The 20699-nt window shown below is 38.2% G+C and overlaps 1 protein-coding gene across 5 annotated transcripts in view; it reads left to right on the forward strand.

Moving 5' to 3' along the window:
• The window catches only part of MSRA (methionine sulfoxide reductase A), a 451589-nt gene that overhangs the window by 325343 nt on the left and 105547 nt on the right, over positions 1–20699 (forward strand). For all 5 annotated transcript variants that reach the window (XM_019440908.2, XM_053901094.1, XM_053901097.1 and 2 more), the window contains one exon: positions 17201–17307. In XM_019440908.2, the coding sequence (XP_019296453.1) occupies positions 17201–17307 (107 nt within the window). The remainder of the gene's footprint in view (positions 1–17200; positions 17308–20699) is intronic.

Here is a 20699-nt window from a genome sequence, read left to right on the forward strand (position 1 = left end):
TCTTTCTTGCTTTGTTGAAGATGCATTGACCATATAATTGTAGGTGTATTTCTGGGTTTTCTGTTCTATTCTGTTGATCTATGTGTCTGATTTGATGCTTGTATCATATGTTTTAATTACTACCACTTTGTAATATAACTTGAAATCTAGAATTGTGATACCTCCAGTTTTGTTTTTCTTTTTGAAGATTGCTTTGGCTATTTGAGGTCGTTTGTAGTTCCATACAAATTTTAGGATAATTTCTTCTAGTTCTTTGAAAAATGTTGTTGGTACTTTGACAAAGACTATATTAAATCTGTAGATTGCCTTGATAACTATAGACATTTTAACAATATTTGTTCAACATTCCATTTCTTTGTGTTGTCTTGAATTTCTTTAATCAGTGTTTTATAGTTTTCAGAGTACAAGTCTTGCACCTTTTTGGCTAAGTTTATTCCTAGATATGTTATTGTTTTTGGTGCAGTTGTAAATGCACATATTAGTGACCTAATATGTTATCTATTCTGGAGAATGTTCCATGCAGACTTGAAAAGAATGTGTATTCTGCTGTTTTAGGATTGAATGTTCTGAATATATCTGTTAAATCCATCTGGTCCAATGTATCCTTCAAAGCCACTGTTACCTTCTTAATTTTTCTTCCTGCTGCTTCATTATTAGTGTATAGAAATGCCATGGATTTCTGTACATTGATTTTGTATCCTGTAACTTTACTGAATTCGTTTATCAGTTCCAATAGTTTTTTAGTGGAATCTTTAGGGTTTCCTATATACTATCATGTCATCTGCAAATACTGAGAGTTTTACTTCTTCCTCATCACTTTTATTTCTATATATGTCTAATTGCTGTGGCTAGGACTTCCAGCACTAGGTTGAATAAAAGTGAGTGGAAATCCTTGTCTTGTTCCTGACCTTAGTGGAAAAGCTCTCAGTTTTTCACCATTGAGTATGATGTTGGCTATGGGCTTTTCATATAAGGTCTTTATTACACTGAGATATGTTCCCCCAGACCTACTTTGCAGAGAGTTTTTTATTATGAACGGATGTTGTACTTTGTCAAACGTTTTTTTCTGCGTCTACTTAAATGATCATATGGTTTTTATTTTCCTCTTATTGATGTGCTCTATCACACTGATTGTGTTATGAATTTTGAGCCACCTTTGTATCCTGGGAATAAATTCCACTTGATTGTGGTGTATTATTTTTTTAATGTATTGCTGCATTCAGTTTGCTAATATTTTGTTGAGGATTTTCACATCTATATTCATGAGAGATAGTAGCCTGTAGTTAGCTTTTTTTTGTGGTGTATTTATCTGGTTTTGATATCAGAGTGATACTGGTCTCATAGAATGAATTTGGAAGTTTTTCTTCCTCTTGTATATTTTGGAATAGCTTGAGAAGAATAGGTATTAACCCTTCTTTAAATATTTGGCAGAATTTGCCTGTGAAGCCATCTGGTCCTGGACTTTTGTTTTTGGGGAGTTCTTTGATTACTGATTCAATTTCATCACTGGTAATTGGTATGTTCAAATTTATATCTCTTCCTGCTTTAGATTTAATAGGTTATATGTTTCTGGGAATTTATCCATTTCTTCTAAGTTGTCCAATTTGTTGGCATATAGGTTTTCATAATATTGTATCACAATAGTTTGTATTTCTGTGGCATTGGTTGTTATTTCTCCTGTTCATTAGCAATTTTGCTTATTTAGGTCCTCTCTCTCTCTTTTTTTAAATGAGTCTTGCTAAAGGTTTATCAATTTGGTGATCTTTTCAAAGAACCAGCTCTTGGTTTCATTCATCTGTTCTATTATTTTTTAGTTTCTATATCATTTATTTCTGCTCTTATATTTATTATTTTCTTCCTTCTTCTCGTTTTGGGTTTTGTTTATTGTTCTTTTTCTAACTCCTTCAGTGAAAGGTTAGGTTGTTTATTTGAAGTTTTTCTTGCTCCTTGAGGTAAGCCTGTATTGCTATAAACTTCCCTCTGAGAACCACTTTTGCTGAATCGCAAAGATTTTGGACCACTGTATTTTCATTTTCATTTCTCTCCATGTAATTTTTGATTTTTTGATTTCTTGGTTGACCCATTCCTTGTTTAGTAGCATGTTGTTTAACCTCCATGTATTTGTGGTCTTTCCGGATTTTTTCTTGTGGTTAACTTCTAGTTTCATAGCATTGTGATCATAAAAGATGCATGTTATGACTTCAATCTTTTTGAATTTGTTGAGACTTATTTTGTGACCTAATATGTTATCTATTCTGGAGAATGTTGCATGCAGACTTGAAAAGAATGTGTATTCTGCTGTTTTTGGATTGAATGTTCTGAATATATCTGTTAAATCCATCTGGTCCAATGTATCCTTCAAAGCCACTGTTACCTTCTTGATTTTCTATTTGCATGATCTGTCCATTGATATAAGTGGGGTATTAAAGTCTACTATTACTGTAATACTATTGATTATTTCCTTTATGTTTGTTATTAGCTGCTTTATGCATTTGGGTGCTTTCATGTTGCATGCATAAATATTTATAATTGTTATATTTTCTTGTTAGATTTTCCCCTTTATTACTATATATGGTCCTTCTTTGTTTCTTGTTACACTCTATTTTAAAGTGGATTTTGTCTGATATAGGTATTGCTACCCTGGATTTCTTTTCACATCCATTTGCATAATAATCCCTCACCTTCAATCTGCCATGTGTCTTTAGATCTGAAATAAGTCTCTTGTAGGCAGCATATAGATGAGTCTTGTTTTTTTTTTTTTTTTATCCATCCCATCACCCTATATCCTTTGGTTGGAGAATTTAGTCCATTTACATTCAAAATAATTATTGAAAGATATATATTTATTGCCATTTTGTTATTTGTTTTGTGGTTGTTTTTGTAGTTCTCTGATCCTTTCTTCTCTCGCTCTCTTCTCACACCCTTTGCTGGCTTTCTTTAGTGATATACTCCAATTCCTTTCTCTTTATTTTGTTCATATCTATTGTTGGCTTTTGATTTGTGGTTGCCATTATGTTTTGATATAACATTTTCTGCATATATCAGTCTATATTAAGCTGATGGTCACTTAAATATGAACACATTGTTTACTCCTCTCCCCACCCCCCTACATTTTAGGTATATGGTGTCATGCTTTACATCCTTTTATTTTGTGTGTCCCTTGACTGATTTTTACAGATACACCTATTTTTACTGCTTTTGTGCTTCCTACTTTTCTTACTCTTACAGTCTTTACTTTCCTCTAAAAGAGTCCCCACCTGACATTTTTGTAGGGCTACTTTAGTGGTCAGAACTCCTTTAGCTTTTGTTTGTGTGGGAAACTCTTTATCTCTCCTTCTTCTGAATTATAGCCTTGCTGGTTAGAGTATTCTTGGCTGTAGATTATGCCTTTTCAGCAGTAAGAATATATCATTCCACTCTCTTCTGGCCTTCAAAGTTTAAAATGAAAAATCCACATATAGCTTTATGGAGTTTCCCTTGTATGTAATTATTTTCTTTTCTCTTGCTGCTTAAAAAATTATCTCTTTATCACTACTTTTTGCCATTTTAATTACTATGTGTCTTGGTGTGGACCTCTTTGGGCTGATTTTTTTGGGAGACCTTTGTGCCTCCTGGATCTGGATATCTTTTTCAGCTGTCAGATATGGAAATTTGTCAGCTATTATTTCTTCAAAGAAGTTTTCTGTCCCCCTTTCTCTCTCTTCTTCTTCCAGGATCCCTGTAGTGTGAATGCTATTATGCTTGATGGAGGTGCTGAGTCCCTTAAATCTATTATTTTCCATAATTTTTTCTCTCACCTGCTCAGCTTGATTACTTTCCATTACTGTGTCCTCTAGGTCAGTGATTAATTCTTCTGCTTCTTCCAGACTGCTATTTATTCCATCTAATGTATTTTTAATTTCATTTATTGTGTTCTTCATTTCTTTTTTTTTTTAAATCTCTGTATTAAGGGTCTCATTGATGTCCTCCATTCTTTTCTCAAGTCCAGTGAGTGTCTTTATGATAATTAGTTTAAATTCTCTATCAGGCATATTATTTATATCTGTTTCACTTAGGTCTCTTGCTGTGATTTTGCCTTGTTCTTTCATTTGGAAAATATTCCTCTGTCTCTTCATTTTTTCCAACTCTCTCTGTCTGTTGCTGTGTGTTAGGTAAGTCAGCTGTGTCTCCTGCTCTTGAAAGTAATAGCCTTATGAAGAAGAGATCATGTTGTGCCTTGTAGTGCAGTGTCTCTTGTTCCCCAGAATCTGGCACTTCGGGGGTTTCTACTGTGTGTGTTGCATGAACCCTGCCATTGTGTCTTGGCTGCTTTTTCCTTTGGTCCAGTTGTCTTCGGTGGTACTCTTTGCCTGTTGTGGGCAGTGTTTGATCCCTATGGTGTTAGTGGACCAATCTGGGGCTGCCATGGGCTTGAGTTGATTCAAAATAGACACTTGCAGTAGCACCAAACTGCAAGGCACTTTCCCTGTATTGTCCTCTGAGAAGTTTTCATTGGTGGGCAGGGCCTGCAATCACACTAAATGTCTTCAACAGCTGACTGGTGTATGTGGTTATCTTCTCCTCACTCCAGGGATGGACCCACTTTGGAGTGGTGCTGGCCCCTTTCAGGGCCACTTCCAGGCCTGTAGCCTCAGCTCGAATGGGCTCTAGCCAAGAGCATGTTGGAAGGGGGTGAGTTGAGCAGTGCCCATGGGGTTTGTGTGCCAGTGAGAGTGGGTGTGCCACTGCTGCCACCACTGGGACCAGGCAACCAGGGTGGTCATGCATTCGGAACAATGTGTGCAAAGCATGCATGGGCAGGATGCATAATTTTAACAAGTGCAATGGTCTTCTTGGGGAGGGGACCCACAATACTGGCACTAAGGCAAGCATGACTGGAAAGGGTGGATCTGTGGGGTTGGGGGTTTGGGGTCAGAGCTTGGTATAAGCAAGTTAGGTAATGAATGTCAGCTCCATGTCAGTTCCCACAGGTGGCTGGTGGTTGTATGTTTACACTGGAGGTAGGGAAGGGAAATGGTACCTGCCAGCTCCTTTGTTCCTAGAGAAGGCCCTCAATGAACATTGCCCTTCTGGGACATACTCTGAGATTGATACATAATTCTCTCTCTCATATGCCCGAGGCATTTTTCAATCTGCTGCTTCTACTCTGTATCTTTGTGAGCTATTTGTTGTGCTGTCCCTCTAAGGGCAGAGAATCAGCTTCCTTTCACCCTCCCACAGCTCTCCCAGAGCCTAGCCCACTGATTTTTTTAAATTTCAAGCTTTAAGTCCTATTGGTTGTAAGAACTCACAAAATTCAAAATTGGCCTCTCTAGTTTTCAAAGGCAAATGTTATGGAGCTATATCTTCCCTCCCTTCCCAGTATAAGGGTCTGTTTCTCTCCCTCTCTACACACACGATTGCCCACCCCCACCCCCTGCCCTGCCTATGGCCTGGTCCCTTTAGCTCCCTACCCTGTCTCTGCCCTTCCTACCCACTTCAATGTGGCGGCTTCTCTACATTTAGTTGTGGAGTTTGTTCTGCTAGTCTTTGGGTGGTTTTCTGGGTTGTTTTCACCGATGTGAGTGTTCTCTAGTTATATCTGTGGGATGAGATGAGCTTAGGGTCCTCCTACTCAGCCATCTTCCCCCAAGTTCAAGGATATATTACTTCTGCCAAGTAACAACCTCATTTTATAACAAAGAATATGAATATATATGTAGAATTACAAAATATCCAGCACCCAGCAAGGTAAAATTCACACTTTCTGGAATCCATTAAAAATAACTAGACATTCAAACAAGCAGAAAAATACTGTATACAGTGAGAAAAATTAATCAATGGAAAATGACCCAATCTTGACACAGATAATGGAACTAGCAATAAGAATTAAGGTACTTAAAACTGTATTCATTATGTTTAAAAATCTAAAGGAAGTATTGAACACATTAAATAGAAGGATAGAATATATTTAAAAAAAGGCCTAACCCAATTTCAAGAGATGAAAATTGTAAGGTCTGAGATGAAAATAATTTGAACGTCAAAAAAAATTTCCAAATTTGATAAAACAACAAATCTATAAGAAATTAAATGAACATCAAACACACACACACACACACACACACACACACACACACACACAAAATGAAGAAAAGGACATCATGACACATGATAATCAAATCATTAAAATCCCTGATAAAGAAAAAATCTTATAAGTAGCCACAAAACAAAGATAAATTTCATGCAAGGCAGCATAGATACAGAAGACAGCAGATTTCTCATCAGGAACAATGCCAGCTATGAGGCAGTGGAGCAATATCTTTTAAGTACTGAAAGGAAAAAAGGAACTGTCATATTAGAATTCTTTGCCTGGTGAAAATATCTTTCAAGTGTGTTTCACATGTATAGAAGCTGAATGAATTCATCACTAGCAGACCTGAGCTAGAAGGAAATGTGAATGGAAGTCCTTTAAGCGGAAAGGAAGTGATACCAGCTGGAAATATATATCTACACAAAGGAATAAAGAGTACTAGCAATGTTAACTACATTTGAACTAAACACAAAGACTTTAAAAGATGGAAGTCTCTTTAAAATATCACCCACTGTTTAGAGTCAAAATAATAAGTGTATTTTGAGGGTGGTAAGCTATGTAGGAGTTCAATGCTTTGCAAACACAGCACAAAGTCTGGAAGGGGAGACTGTAAAGTGGAGAAAGGATAATCTTTTCCATAATGGTGCTGGAACAATTGTATATCCTTCTGCAAAAAAGCAACAACAAAAGAACACAACAGCAATAACAGCAAGGAAACCAAAACAACTCTGACCTGTACCTCATGCCACATACAAAACACAAAATGAATCATAGCTCTAAATTTAAAGCCTAAAATGATAACACTTCTGAAGGGAAATATAAGAGAAGATCTTTGTGACTTGGGTTAAGTAAAGATTTTTAGGTATAACACCTAAAACATGACCCATAGAAGAAAACATTGATAATTTAGATTTCATCAAAATTAACTTATGCTCTTGGAAAATCACTAAGAGAATGAAAGACAAATCCAGACTTGGAGAAAGCAGTTTCCAGTTATATATCTGAGAAGACCCTTGTAACCAGAATATATAAAAAAAAACTCTAAAAATTCAACTATATGAAAACAAACAACAAAATTTAAAAATGTGTGAAATATTCGAACACTTTATCAGAGAAGATGTACAAATGGCAAATTATCACATGAAAAAGACTCAACATCATTAGGCATTAAGAAATTCAAATTAAAACCACAATGAGATACTACTACACATATATCAGAATGACTAAGATTAAAAGGACTTAGTGTACCAAGCGTTCGTGTTACTATGACAACTGGAGTTCTCATACCTTGCTGGAAGCTAATGTAAAATATTACAACCACTTTGAAAAAAGTTTGGCAGTCTTAAATGAAACAAAAATGTACCGGCCATTCCACTCCCAGGTATTTATCCAGAAAAAATGAAAGTATATGTACATACAAAGACTTGTGCATGAGTATTTATACTAGCTTTATTTTAAAAACCCAAGGCTGGAAAGAACCAAAATGTCCATCAATAGGTCAATGAATAAACAAATTGTGGGGTATCTGATTAATGGAACACTGCTCGGCTATTAAAAGAAGAAATTGTTGAACTTGTAATAACATGGCTGAGTTACCAACCATGTACCAACTATGTACCAACATAGTACATGCTGTTATTCCAGTTGTATAAAATTCTAGAAAATGTAAATGAATCTATAACTATAGAATGTAGATCAGAGTTTGCCTAAGGCTTTGGGGTGGGAACTGGGAGTGGTAGGAAGGAAAGATTTAAAAGGGGGTGTGAAAGGGTGCCTGAGTGGCTCAGTTGGGTAAGCATCCAACTCTTTATTTTGTCTCAGGTCATTACCTTGCACAGTTTGAGAGTTTGAGCCGCGCATCTGGCTCTGTGCTGACAGTGCACAGTCTGCTTGGGATTCTCTGTCTCCTCTCTTTGTCCCTCCCCTGCTCGCTCATTCTCTCTCTCCCTCTCTCTCAAAAATAAGTACATAAACATTTAAAAAATAAAAAAGGGCTGTGAAGAATATTTTGGAGGTATTCATGATCTTGATTGTGGTTATGGTTTCATGGTGTATATACATGTCAAAACTGATCAAATTGTACACTTTAAGTGTATACCATTTATTGTATGTCAATTTTACCTCAGTAAAACTGGTTTTAAAAGGATCTAACCCAAATCCTTGACTGTACAGATGATGAACTGAGGCCAGAGTCGTTAAGAGGTATGGATTCTAAACAGATCTCTGTTCATTCTTAATGAGTACATCTTGCTTCTCTTCATGCTTATTTGTTTGATGATACATTCAAGAAATTTTCTGAGAACTGAGATCAGGTTCATTGGTCTGTACGTTAGTCCTAGCAAGATTCCTGGATTGAGGTAGATTCTTAACAACTCTTCACTGACTTAGGAATTTAATTCTTAAGTAGTATGTTGAAAATATCTCCTTCTTGAATTTCTGCATTAGAAGTCTTGAGGGAATGGAGGGGTTATGTTTACTAAGCTCCTATATAAGATACCTAACAACCCTGTGAGGTATGTATCATCATCCTCATTTTTCCAAATGAGGAAGCTGAAGAGTGGATGGGTTTAATGACTTGGCTGACATTACACCGTTAGTAAACCACAGAGCTGGGATTAGAATTCAGAACTGTCACATGACAAAACCTGATTTCCAGGCTTTATGAAGCAGACTATAGGTCAGGATCCATTTTATTTTCTTAGCAACAGAATATGGATTCATATCCTAGAATATGGATTCATCCTAATGGAAGTCACCCTATCTATGCAACCAATGACAGTCCTCTAATGAGATTGCTCCTTTGAAGGTTCCTACCACGGTTAGTAATTGTAGGCCCTTATAAATGTGTCCTTCTCCACCTTGATGTTCACTATCAGCTGGTGAGTCCTGGAATTTCTTGAAGTAATCACCTTGCAATAAGTCATAGTGTGAACTTCCCTTTAAAATTCTCATGTTCAAGCATATTTCTCCTCTCTCCAGCTAAAAGGTAGGTATAAAACAGGCCTGGTACCCAAAAGTTAACTAAAGTTTAGAAGGCCCGCTGAGCATATGAGAACTTCCATCTTTTTTTCCTCATTATAGATTATTTCTCTGTTTTCTAGTGCTTTCTGTGGCTCTGCTGAGAGAAATCTTAGCACATATCAGGATGGTTTGTCCCTTTCAAATCTTATTGGAAGAAGGTGGTTGGAAAAATCTCAAATAGTTGGTAGCTGCCAGGAGGTCAGTCCTCTTCAAGAATGCCCCAAAGCCCACTCCTCATTACTTAGTTTAGAGAGCGTTATGGGAGAATGTTCAGCACAAGATGTTGTTTCTCAGCCAGCTATTTTCATTTCACCCACTGAGGCAAGACCATTGCTTGCTTTCCTGGGACATGAAAACAGCCAAATAGTGTCAGTAATTTATCTTCTTAGTTTTTCCAAAGCCAGCACAATGAACTTTGCAACACTTAGTGAATCTGTATGAAAGAGAGTTTTGGATTTTGGAAGATTATGCTTACCCAGGGTTCTACAGAACCCTGAGACTTCCCTGAGACTGATCTTTCCTGAGACTGATCTTTCCATACATATCTGGGCCCTGATGTGTCCTGTCAAGATATCTATGCGGCCTCATGCTCAACCAACCAGCTTCCTTTCCTTCCAACCCCCTTGTCAGAACCCAGCCCTGTCTCTTCGCTGTCCTCATCACATACCAAGCTTGTTCTTACTTCTGGACCTTAAGTGGTGATGCTTCTCCCCTGATGCACCACTGACAGGGCACTTTGTTCCATTGTCTTTAATTGTTTTGCTGTAACTTCTTTTTTTTTTTTTAATTTTTTTTTTAACGTTTTGTTTATTTTTGAGACAGAGAGAGACAGCGCATGAATGGGGGAGGGGCAGAGAGAGAGGGAGACACAGAATCGGAAGCAGGCTCCAGGCTCCGAGCCATCAGCCCAGAGCCCGATGCGGGGCTCAAACTCACGGACCGCGAGATCGTGACCTGAGCTGAAGTCGGATGCCCAACCGACTGAGCCACCCAGGTGCCCCTGCTGTAACTTCTTGTACAGCAATTTTGGTATTCGTTGGATCTAGCTTTAAATCCTAGGACAGCCATTTACCAGCTCTGTGACATCAGGCAGGTCACTAAATGTCTCTGATTCATAGCTTCCTTTGTGTCACAGAAAGTTAAGAATACCAACTAAACAGGGCTAATGTGAAGATTAAGGACAGCTGTCTGCAGTATGAGGAGGAATGTTGGCAAAAACTCAGTTTGGTGAAGTGTAGGGTCAAGCTTATAACCGTTCCTTTCATGCTTTCCCTCTCTCCCTTTTCCAGGCTATTTCTTGGGATCGAGACTCATAATTTAATTCTTCTGTGACCTCGATAGTGCTGAGTACACAGTTGGTACTATGTGAATACTTGATACTGGAGAGAATGTATTTGTTTGCAGAAGAAGGAAAGGCAAGTAGGGATTCTCTGTCTCTCAGTGACATTTTTCTGTCCTTTCTCACAATGCAGTTTAGGTTACTTTTGCCCTCTTGATAACAGCATTATAAAGGCTGTTTAGATCAGGTTGTAACAGTCAAATATTGTGATTCACTGAGTTGGACCACTGCTTTCTAGTAGCTCCTAACTGCTGGTTTTCTCATGTGGGCTTCAAGCTCGATGGTAAAGTGTTCATCCTTCTTGAGAAGATGCGCCCTAGGACTCTGATAAAAATGCTTAACATGCCGCTGATGCTTTTGCAAATTGTATTGGTTCCTTCCAAGTCTTTGAAGGCACCATGCTGTTCCATAATCCTTACTTTTGTCCTTCCACTTTCTGGAGAATGCCTTTCACCCCTTGTGCCCATCTACTGCTCTTTCAAGACAAAGTCACTTTCTCTATACAGCCTTTCAGGACTTAGGCCTTTCCCATATTGATCAGGTGAACTTAGCCTCTCCCTTCTCTGAATCCCTGTATTTTTCTAACTTACATAGATTTTTTCCCATAGCACCTTGTTATGGACTGAATATTTTTGTTACCCCCAAATCCATATGTTGAAACCTAATCCCCAATGTAATCTCCAATGTGAGGGTAGAGCCCTCATGAACGGGATTAATGTCCTTTTAAGAAGAGGCTAGAGAACTGGTCCTCTCTCTCTCTCTTTCTCTCTTTACCATGTAAAGATAATGCAAGAAGACAGCTGTCTGCAATCAGAAAGAAGGCTGTCCCCAGGCACTGAATCAGCCAGTACCTTGATCTAGGACTTCCAGCCTCCCAAACTGTAATAAATAATGTTGTGTTGTTGCTAAGCCACCCAGTGTGTGATATTGTGTTTTAGCAGCCTGAATTAAGACACACCTGTATACTTGATTGTGCTTACTGGTTTCCATGTGTTTCCCTTTACTGTCCTGGGAGTATGACCTACTTGAAAAATAAGCCTTGGGGTACCTGGGTGTCTCAGTTAAGTGTCTGACTTCAGCTCAGGTCATGATCTCATGGTCCGTGAGTTCAAGCCCTGCATTGGGCTCTGTGCTGTCAGCTTGGAGCCTGGAGCCTGCTTTGGATTCTGTGTTTCCCCCTCTCTCTGCCCCTCCTCCACTTGCTCTCTTTCTCTCTCTCTGTCTCTGTCTCTCTCTCAAAAATAAATAAACATTAAAAAAATATTTAAAAAAAAGAATGTGTCTTATTTCTGAATCTCAGTACCTAGTACCTTGCCTGAGACAGGACAAAATGGATGGATGGGTGGAAGGCAGGAAAGCACACAATTAGAAAGAAGGGCCTTTTAGCTATTTTTCCAGTGATTTTAACTATTTCTGTCAAACACTCTGCAGATATTTCCCCTTTTGCAGTACCCCAGTGGCCGTGAGCTCAGGAGATACAAGATAATGCTGAAAGCCTGATTTTTCCAAACCTAAGTTCAGAACTCAAGAGAGACATTGCTTTGGAAAGCTCTTCATGGGTAGGGGCAGGTATAGGAGAATTCACTCAAAGAGTTTTTCCCTTTCTTGGGTTTGTTTTCCACTGAAATTAGCAGAGTTAAAATTTTCATTAGGAAGATACTTCTGCTAAAAAATGTAATAAAGAGTTAAAAGCTAGCACATTTCTCCCCACATAAAAATGGATTTTGATTCTCTCTTTGGATTTTTCTGTGTGACTTTTACTGCATGGGTATCTGAGGGAAGAGTATTATTTAATGCTTTTCAGGGGATGAAAAGGGTTGCGCCTAGAGTATCTTGTGTGACATCATTTATTATTTTTATTTCAAACTAGTAATTCTGAAACATTCCAAGATTCTTAGAAGTTGTAAAAATGAAAGTGCTTATCACCTACATATTTTTTTATACTCAACAAAGTGTTTTACAGGTTTCATCTCATTTACTCCTCACAACAAACCTATAGTTTAGGTCCTTATAATCCTTATTTTACACATGAGGTTTGGAGCTCAGAATGATTAGGTAATTTACATAAAGCATGTCAGTGGCAGAGTCAGACTTAAAAAACAAGGTCTTGTTGCTCTGAGTCCTAGGCTTCTTATGAGAGATTTAGTGAACAGGTTTTTCTCACATGTGAATTACTGTTTTGTGTTCCTAACATAAACCAATGGAGGTTGAAAGAAATGATGAAAAATTTAATGATGCTAAACACCTGTAAATGCAATGTATTAAAAATAACGAGAACAGAAAATCCATAGTTCTACAGGTTTTTCTAGTTGTTGAGCATCAAATCATATTTCCCAGTGAGCTATCTGTTTCCAAATTTTAAGCTCCTATCCTTCTAATAAGCCTCTTCATCAGTGAACTGAAAGGTACATGCATTGGATTTAGCCAAACACACACACAAGGATGTCGATACGTATGCATGGTTTTAAGATATTAATATCTCCTCCTCAGGATGAATTTTGATGGAAAAAAATTTCAGTCAAATTAACACTGTTGTTCATGAGTATACCAGAGCATTAATGCCTTATCCAGTATCACTCAAAATTCAAGAGTGTCTGCATAAAAGCTTTGATATTTTCTCTCTATCCCCTACTGTATCACTTTAGCACTTTCTTGCCTTCCTTCCTGGCCAGGCAGGGGTTTAGCCAGAGTGACTGGGAGGAGAGCATGCATTGATTCTGATGTGGGGAGCTGTCAGTTTTGTTAGAACATCCAAGAAGAGTGGGGATCAGAAGGTCAGGGCTGTAAATTCAATCTTTAAGACTTGAAGATGGCAGCTGTAACAGTGTGAATAATTCCCATCTTTCCAATGGATGAATAGTCAGTTTGTGTTAGTGCAAAGGGGAAAGGTGCGAGGAGTCTGGAGCAGAGCTGTGGATAATACCCACTATGTTACTCCTCTTTATAGCTGTCTGGGGTGAGTTGGGGACAGCCCAAATCTGCACAAAGAAAACAAGGACAACACTGACAGGAGCCCTATTGGTAATTAGCAGGTGATCAACTTAGAATTTAATTCAAGGGATCGTGGCTTCAGGGAAGGACTTATAAACCCCTATCCTGGATTGTAGTAGTAGTATAACCCATAATTACATAAAGAATGCATGGATTGTTTTTTTACAAAAATGCATTGCCTTACATACTTGCCTAGAAATGACAGTCATGTGCATCTTTTCTGCTCAACCACACAATTTTATGGAATCTTCCAGATGTCTCTACCCCGTAGGTTGTCATGTGACTACAAGAGAAGCTCTAAATGTGGATGTAAATCTAAATATTTCATTGTGCACTCTTCTATCAGACTACCTGTGAAAATATGATCAGTGGAAGAGACCGCTGTTATACAGTTTCCTTGGAATAATTCTTAACTATTCCCATCTTGTTTGCTAAAAAGCCAGTTTTTATTCATAAGCAACAATTCCTCATAATCCTAGGATAATTCAAGGATCTTCATCCAAATGCAGAGATATTTGTTGTCCTCAATGTACAAGGCATATGGAATCTTAGCAAAATTTGTTGAAAAATATACATAAATCACACCTGCATGTTCTCTTTTACTCACATACTAGTTTATCTTCCAAAAGAAAGGAAACTTGAATCGATTTAACCAACTCCACATGAAGACCCTACTGTTGTGCATCTTGTGCTGACTGGAGATGGGTCAGATTTTACTAAAAATCAGCCATCCAGCAATCTTTTTCTTCATGGAGAATATTTCAGAGGGGACAATAATGCTCCATCACGGCATTGTGCACAAAAGGATGTGAAGTAGTCATGCAAGAAAAGCCTTACTTATAAGTGAAGGAGGGAACATTGCAGAAGACAAAGAAAAAAATATTGCCACTGTGCCATTCTGGAATGTCTATTTATCCAGTGTCTTAAATTATACTAGAATGTGGAACCCTGGGGTTTGCTTTTATTCATTGCTGTATCCTCAGCATCTGGAAAAGTACTTGGCACATATTAGGTGCTTAATAAATAATACTGTAACAGTATTTATATAGCATATCCTATAAAAATATTTACACTGTAATAACACTTATATATTGTATACTATAATAACCATACCATGATACTTATGTGAATATACAGAAATAGGTATTCTAATGTGGTATTACACAGTGCTTATTGGAGGCATGGGCTGGTTTATTATATATTATTAAATTAATATTTTGGTGTCATTGGTATTGGCTCTTTAAGCCACTAATTAGTTCCTGGTCCCCACGTGGCCTTTGTGTATCAAGGTGAGGATGGGACTCTGAAGGTGGGAGAATGGAATTTCTAGGAAGTCAGCCAAGCTGGCGTGTGAACAAATAGGTGCCAGAAATACCTTCCACCCCATGCAAAAGTACACACGTTACACACCATAGATAGCCATAGGCTTGACCCTAAATCCTGCTAGTTTGTTATTATTTAGACCTCTATTTTTAGCTTGTAGTTTTGATCATGAATTCTAGCTTGTCAATTCATTTACCACCATAGTGAACCTTTGGTGTCTTCAGCTACTGCCCTTCCCTCTACTAGTCAAACGTATTAGCTCATTGGCAGCTTTTTCCTAGAGTTCTTAAGAAACATGATTTTATTTACGTTTGAATTAAAATTTTATTTACAAAGGAAAAAGCACTTTGATTAATTGATTTGGACTACAGTATTGATTGCTGGGCCTTGGGTCACAAGATATAAACTCATACATTCTTCATGCAACAAATATTGATGGAAGTGTATCCATCAGTCTGATGCTATACCAGGTACTATGTCTGTAAGGCTCTGCCCTCTGGAAGGCTCACAGACGAGGAAGAGGGACAACCACATAATAACAATGTAGCATGATAAAACCTCTAAGAGAGAGACCTGCCCAAAGGAGTCAGTGATTGGCACAGCTGTAAGGAACACTCAGGGAAGCTTCTGTCGAGTGAAGATGCTTCAACTAAGTCTTGAAGGTTGGATAGGAGTTCAGTGCAAAAGTGTGTGCATCCCGGGAGAATTGGGGGCAGGTGGAGGAAGCATTGTACACTACAAACCTCAGAAACGGCAGAGTCAGGTTTTCCTCAACACATTATTGAAATTAAAAATGTTGCTGATGTGTTACACAAAACCTTGAAAATATCTGAGCAAACTCTAAACTCTTGCTACTCAAAATGCCGTCTGCTGGTCAGCACCCACCCATGAGCAGATTAGAAATACAGAATCTCACTCAGGCTCACCATAGACCTACCAGACCAGAATCTGCATTTTAACAGTATCCCCAGGTAATTCACATATACGTTAACATCTGTAAGTACAAAGCCAAAGCCGTTCTTTTTGGAAGATTGAATCTTCTGTCAGAGGAGTTTTGGGCACTTTTAAAACTGAAACTGATAATTGAATAATGCAGTAAACATGTGTGAAGTTCATTTTGACAACAGCATGGAAATCTATAGGAGATCTATAGTAACCCTGTGGCTGTTTAACTTTGGGGACTAAATTTTTCAGTTAGAAATTGATCACTATCTACACTTTAGCTGCTGCGAAGGGGTGGAAAATGGGCTAGGCTCACCTCTTTTCCTTTAAGGAAAAGGCTCACGTTTTCCTTTGATTGGATGGATGACCTTAGGCGAACTCTTCAAACTCACTGAGCCTCAGTTATTTCATCATTTATAGGCATCTCCTTATTTGCCAAGTGAGGGACCATGGTACCTGCCACACAGGTGTCTCAGTAGGATCCAAAGAAATAATGTGTGGCACAATGCTTTGCAAGTGATGAATGGAATAGGTTATGATTTAAATATCTGCATAGAAGAATACATATTTGTAAAGCATTTACTATGATCTAAGACCTACAATAAACTTACTTAAGTTCAAATATATTTGTTGTAATTAAAATAAGCAAAGAAAAACAGATATATTTCATGCTTGTTTAAGGAGAGTAGTGTCAAGAGGAAATTAAAACAAGCACTGAGTAATATATGCACCCCTGTGTTATTGCAGTGTTATAATAACCAAGATATAGAAGCAATGTTAAGTGTTAATTGATGGATAAATGGATAAATGTTATATATAAATATATATGTATATATATATATATATATATACACACACACTATATACACACACACTATATACACACACACACGCAGACACACACACACACACACACACACACACACACACACACACACACATATATATAATGGAATATTACTCAGCCATCTAAAAGAATGAGATCTTGCTATCTGTGACAACAGAATTGGGCCTAGAGGATCTTATGCTAAGTGAAATAAGTAAAACAGAGGACAAATACCATATGATTCACATATTTGTGGAGTCTAAAAACCAAAACAAAGGAACAAACAAAACACAGAAACAGATCCGTAAATACAGAGAACAAACTGATGGTTCCCAGAGGGGAGGTGTTGTTGGAGATGGGTGAAAAGTGGTGAAGAGGTGCAAGCTGCCAGTTATGGAATGGATAAGTCAAGGGCATGAAAGGTACAGCATAGGGAATATAGTCAAAGGTGTTGTAATAGTGTTGTATGATGACAGATGGTAGGTACACTTGCGGTGAGTGTAGCATAAGGTTAAGACTTTGTCAAATCACTAAGTTCTATACATGAAACTAATATAACGTTGTGTGTCAACCATACTTCATTAAAAAAAAAAAACAAGCACTTAGTACATGAATCATAGAAAACTTGTGACACTGGCCTTGTTGCTCAGTCTCCTCCAGTAATCCTTTCTGATCTCCACTTTCCCAGGCATGCGCCAAGGCAATGACCATGGTTCTCAATACCGCTCAGCCATCTATCCAACCTCTACCAAGCACCTGGAGGTGGCCCTGAGATCTAAAGAAGACTACCAGAAGGTAGGGTCTCCTCTTGCTCCCAGATGCCCCCTGTTGGCCCCCACCAAGTCAGACCCCACCTGTAGAGGGACAGTCTGGTTGTTTTCACCTGGCACTGTTCTATTTACATAGTTTTTGGAAATGTCTGTCATCTTCTGCTCTATAAATATGCTACATCATATTTTAGGAGTAGGCCCTTGTGCATTTCTCATAAAATCAACTCATCCAGATGAATATGTATCTTCTTTTCTCTCTATCTCTCTCTGCCTCTATCTCTTGCTGGATCTCATTCTTCTGTCTATAATTATTTGTTCAGGATGCTGTAACAAAGTACCACAGACTACCACAGACTAGGTGTCTTAAGCAACAGAAATGCATTGTCTCATGGTTCTGGAGGCTGGAAGTCCAAAATCAAGGTGCTGGCTCTGCTGAGTCAGTTCCTGCTGAGGCTTGCCACAGAGGGCTCTGCCCCAGGCCCCTTTCCTTGGCTTATAGATGGCTGTCTTCTCCCTGTGTCTTTTTTACATTGTCTTTCCTCTATCATATCTGTTTCTGTGTCCAAATTTCCCCTTGTTTTGACAATTCCAGCCATAGTGAATTATAGTCCAACCTAATGCCCACATTTTAACTTGATTACCTCTGTAAAGACAGTATCTCCAAATAAGCTTACATTCTGAGATACTGGGGGTGGGGGTGGAATTTCAACTTATCTTTTTTGGGGAACATGGTTAAACCCAGAATACTCATTCTTTCTTGCTAGTAACAGGAGATTAAATTATAATAAAAACACTTCTCAGAAATATAGATACTACATCATGAAATAATTATTTTTACTATTGTATAATACTTAAAAAAATCCAATAGAGCTTTGGTTTCTTTTAAAAGTAACTTGAGTTGCTTTAATTCTTAGAACTTTGTGATATTGTTTACATTTTAATTATTGTTATATTTTCTGATTTAGATTTATGCTTAACAATGAGGCCATTAGCTACTGTAATGCTGGTCTATTTTAGTATTAATATGAAAAGTCTGATATGTAACAGTTCCCAGCAATCTGTGGGATCTCCATCTAACCCCCATGGTGGCAAGGTGGCAGTGAGGAGGAGAGAGAGACAAGAGTGTATCTACTGATAAAAAAGTAGCAGGACATGAAGTTCATGGTCAGTTCAACTCTGGAAAGCAGAGAAGGCTAAGGGAGGTGCTGGTAGGGCCTTATTTATTTTCAGCACACCTCCTCCCTCCAGGGCTATGATGTCTGCTTGGGGATAATAGTCAGCAGCCTCTGGGATGGCTCTCAGTGGTCTCTGCCCTTGTGTAAACCCCTATCCTTGAGTGTGGGCTAAATTTAATGACTCACTCCCAATGAATGACAGAAGTGGTGTGATGTTACTTCTGAGATGAGTTTATTAAAAGATCCGGGCTTCCATCTTGGAGGCCCTCTCTCATTGTCTCTTGGATCACTTGCCCTAAGGGAAATCAGCTGCCATGTTGTGAGGCAGCCCTGTGTAAAGGTCCCTGTGGCAAGGGGCAAAGGCTTCCAAGAACAACATGAGTAAGCTTAGAAGCTCCTCAGCCCCAGTCAAGCTTACTGGTGGGACGGCATCTCCAGTTGACAGTTGGACTGCAACCTCATGAAAGGTCTTAAGCCAGAGGCACCTAGCTAAGCAGTGCTACAGAAACCACAAGATAATAAGCTTTTGTTGTTTTAAGTTGCTAAGTTTTGGAATAATTCATGTATACTTATATTGCCATTCTCAAAAGCTTTTCACTGCAAATTATCCTTTCTTATGTCTCTTTTCATCATGACTTTTCTGATAATCGTGGGCTTACCTGGGCATATGTGGTAGTGGTTAAGCATGTAGCCTCTAGCACCAAATAGTCTCAATTCATATGTCAGCTGTGGAACTTTTTATCAAGTCACTTAGAAAACTCTATATCTTACTTAACTCAAACAAACCTATAAGGATGAGAGACCTCATTATTATCCTCATATTTCAGATCCCCAGAGTCATAATGTTAAGTCATAGAGTAACTAGAGTTACAGAAAAACAAACCAAATGCAGGGAGATGAGTCGGACAGCTGATGCAGGGCTCTAGGACAGAAACAATAGGAGCCTTCTCTAGGGTGCTGCCAGTCAGAGTGGAATAAGGGATATTTAGGAAGTAAAATAATAGATCTTGGAACTTGATTAGAAGTGGAGAAAAAGTGAGTGGGAGGAGTCCAGGGTAATTTATAGGTTTCTGGCTTGTGATATTGTATATGAAGGTATAGAGGTGCAGAGGTGGATTTGTTGTGAAGGTAAGTTAAGTCTGAACATGTGGAGTTTAAGGTACCTGTGATCTGGGCATCCAGGTGGTTTTTAGGAGAAGATGTGGGCTGTTCCTTCCTTGCAGGGAGGGTTGTTGTGACTCTTAACTGGGTTAATGCTTATATGGCACATGGCTTCACACATAATAAGTGCTCAACAAATGGTAGCCCTTGTTATTATTGGGAGTTATCAACTTGGTTAGTGAAACCCTAGTTGCTGGTACAGTCACTTCGGGGAAGTGATAAGAGATGAGAGGAGAAAGCTCAGGACTGGTGGAATACCAACATTTGAGAGGTTGGGTAGGGAAATGCCTATGGCAGGCAAATGACATGATATTCTGGTGTTCACAGTGAGGATTTTAAGTTCCAAAGGTCAGTGCCTTCCAGATGATGATGAAGAAGTTAACATGATTTTTTGGTTTCTGCCCCAACATAGTTTCTTACACTTAGCTGTGAGTGGAGCCCATGTTGATTTAGATAACTGATACACACAGGAAATAAAATTTAGATATTAAATATTAATAAACTTTTAATAATTTATCCATTATTTTTGTAGATTTGGGGACTATTAATGTTATATTCTAGATAGTTTTTCTAACCACATGCTTTTTGGGTGTTTTGTACCTAAGCATATGGGATACACATACATGTACACATTTTTGCTTGGTTTTTAAAAGTAGGGTCTTTTTTTTTTTTTTTATAAAGATTGGGGTCTTCTGTCTTCCCAGTATCCAAATATCCATTGCTGTTAATGTAACCACATATAATTGCTTTATTATCAACTCAGAGAACAAATACTCTCATGTTTCTTTTATTTTACCACATAAATAAAAGTGGCCCTGCATCCCCCCGATAGATGAGTGGCAAGTCCAGTACTTGTCTCCTGGCTAACTGGCTAAAACCCAGAAAGTCTTGACTCTAGACCAGCACCTCCAGTACAACTTTCTGCCATGATGGCCAGTGGTCTCTTCTGTACTCTCCAGTACAATAGCCACTAGCCACATGTGGCTATTGAACATTGAAGTGTGGTTAATGCAACTGAGAGCTGAGTGTTTTGTTTTGTTTTATTTTAATTTAATTAATTTAATTGTATATTTAAATAGCC

Source organism: Panthera pardus, unplaced genomic scaffold (genome assembly GCF_024362965.1).
Source record: "Panthera pardus isolate Hobbes unplaced genomic scaffold, ASM2436296v1 HiC_scaffold_13, whole genome shotgun sequence".
Taxonomy (NCBI): domain Eukaryota; kingdom Metazoa; phylum Chordata; class Mammalia; order Carnivora; family Felidae; genus Panthera; species Panthera pardus.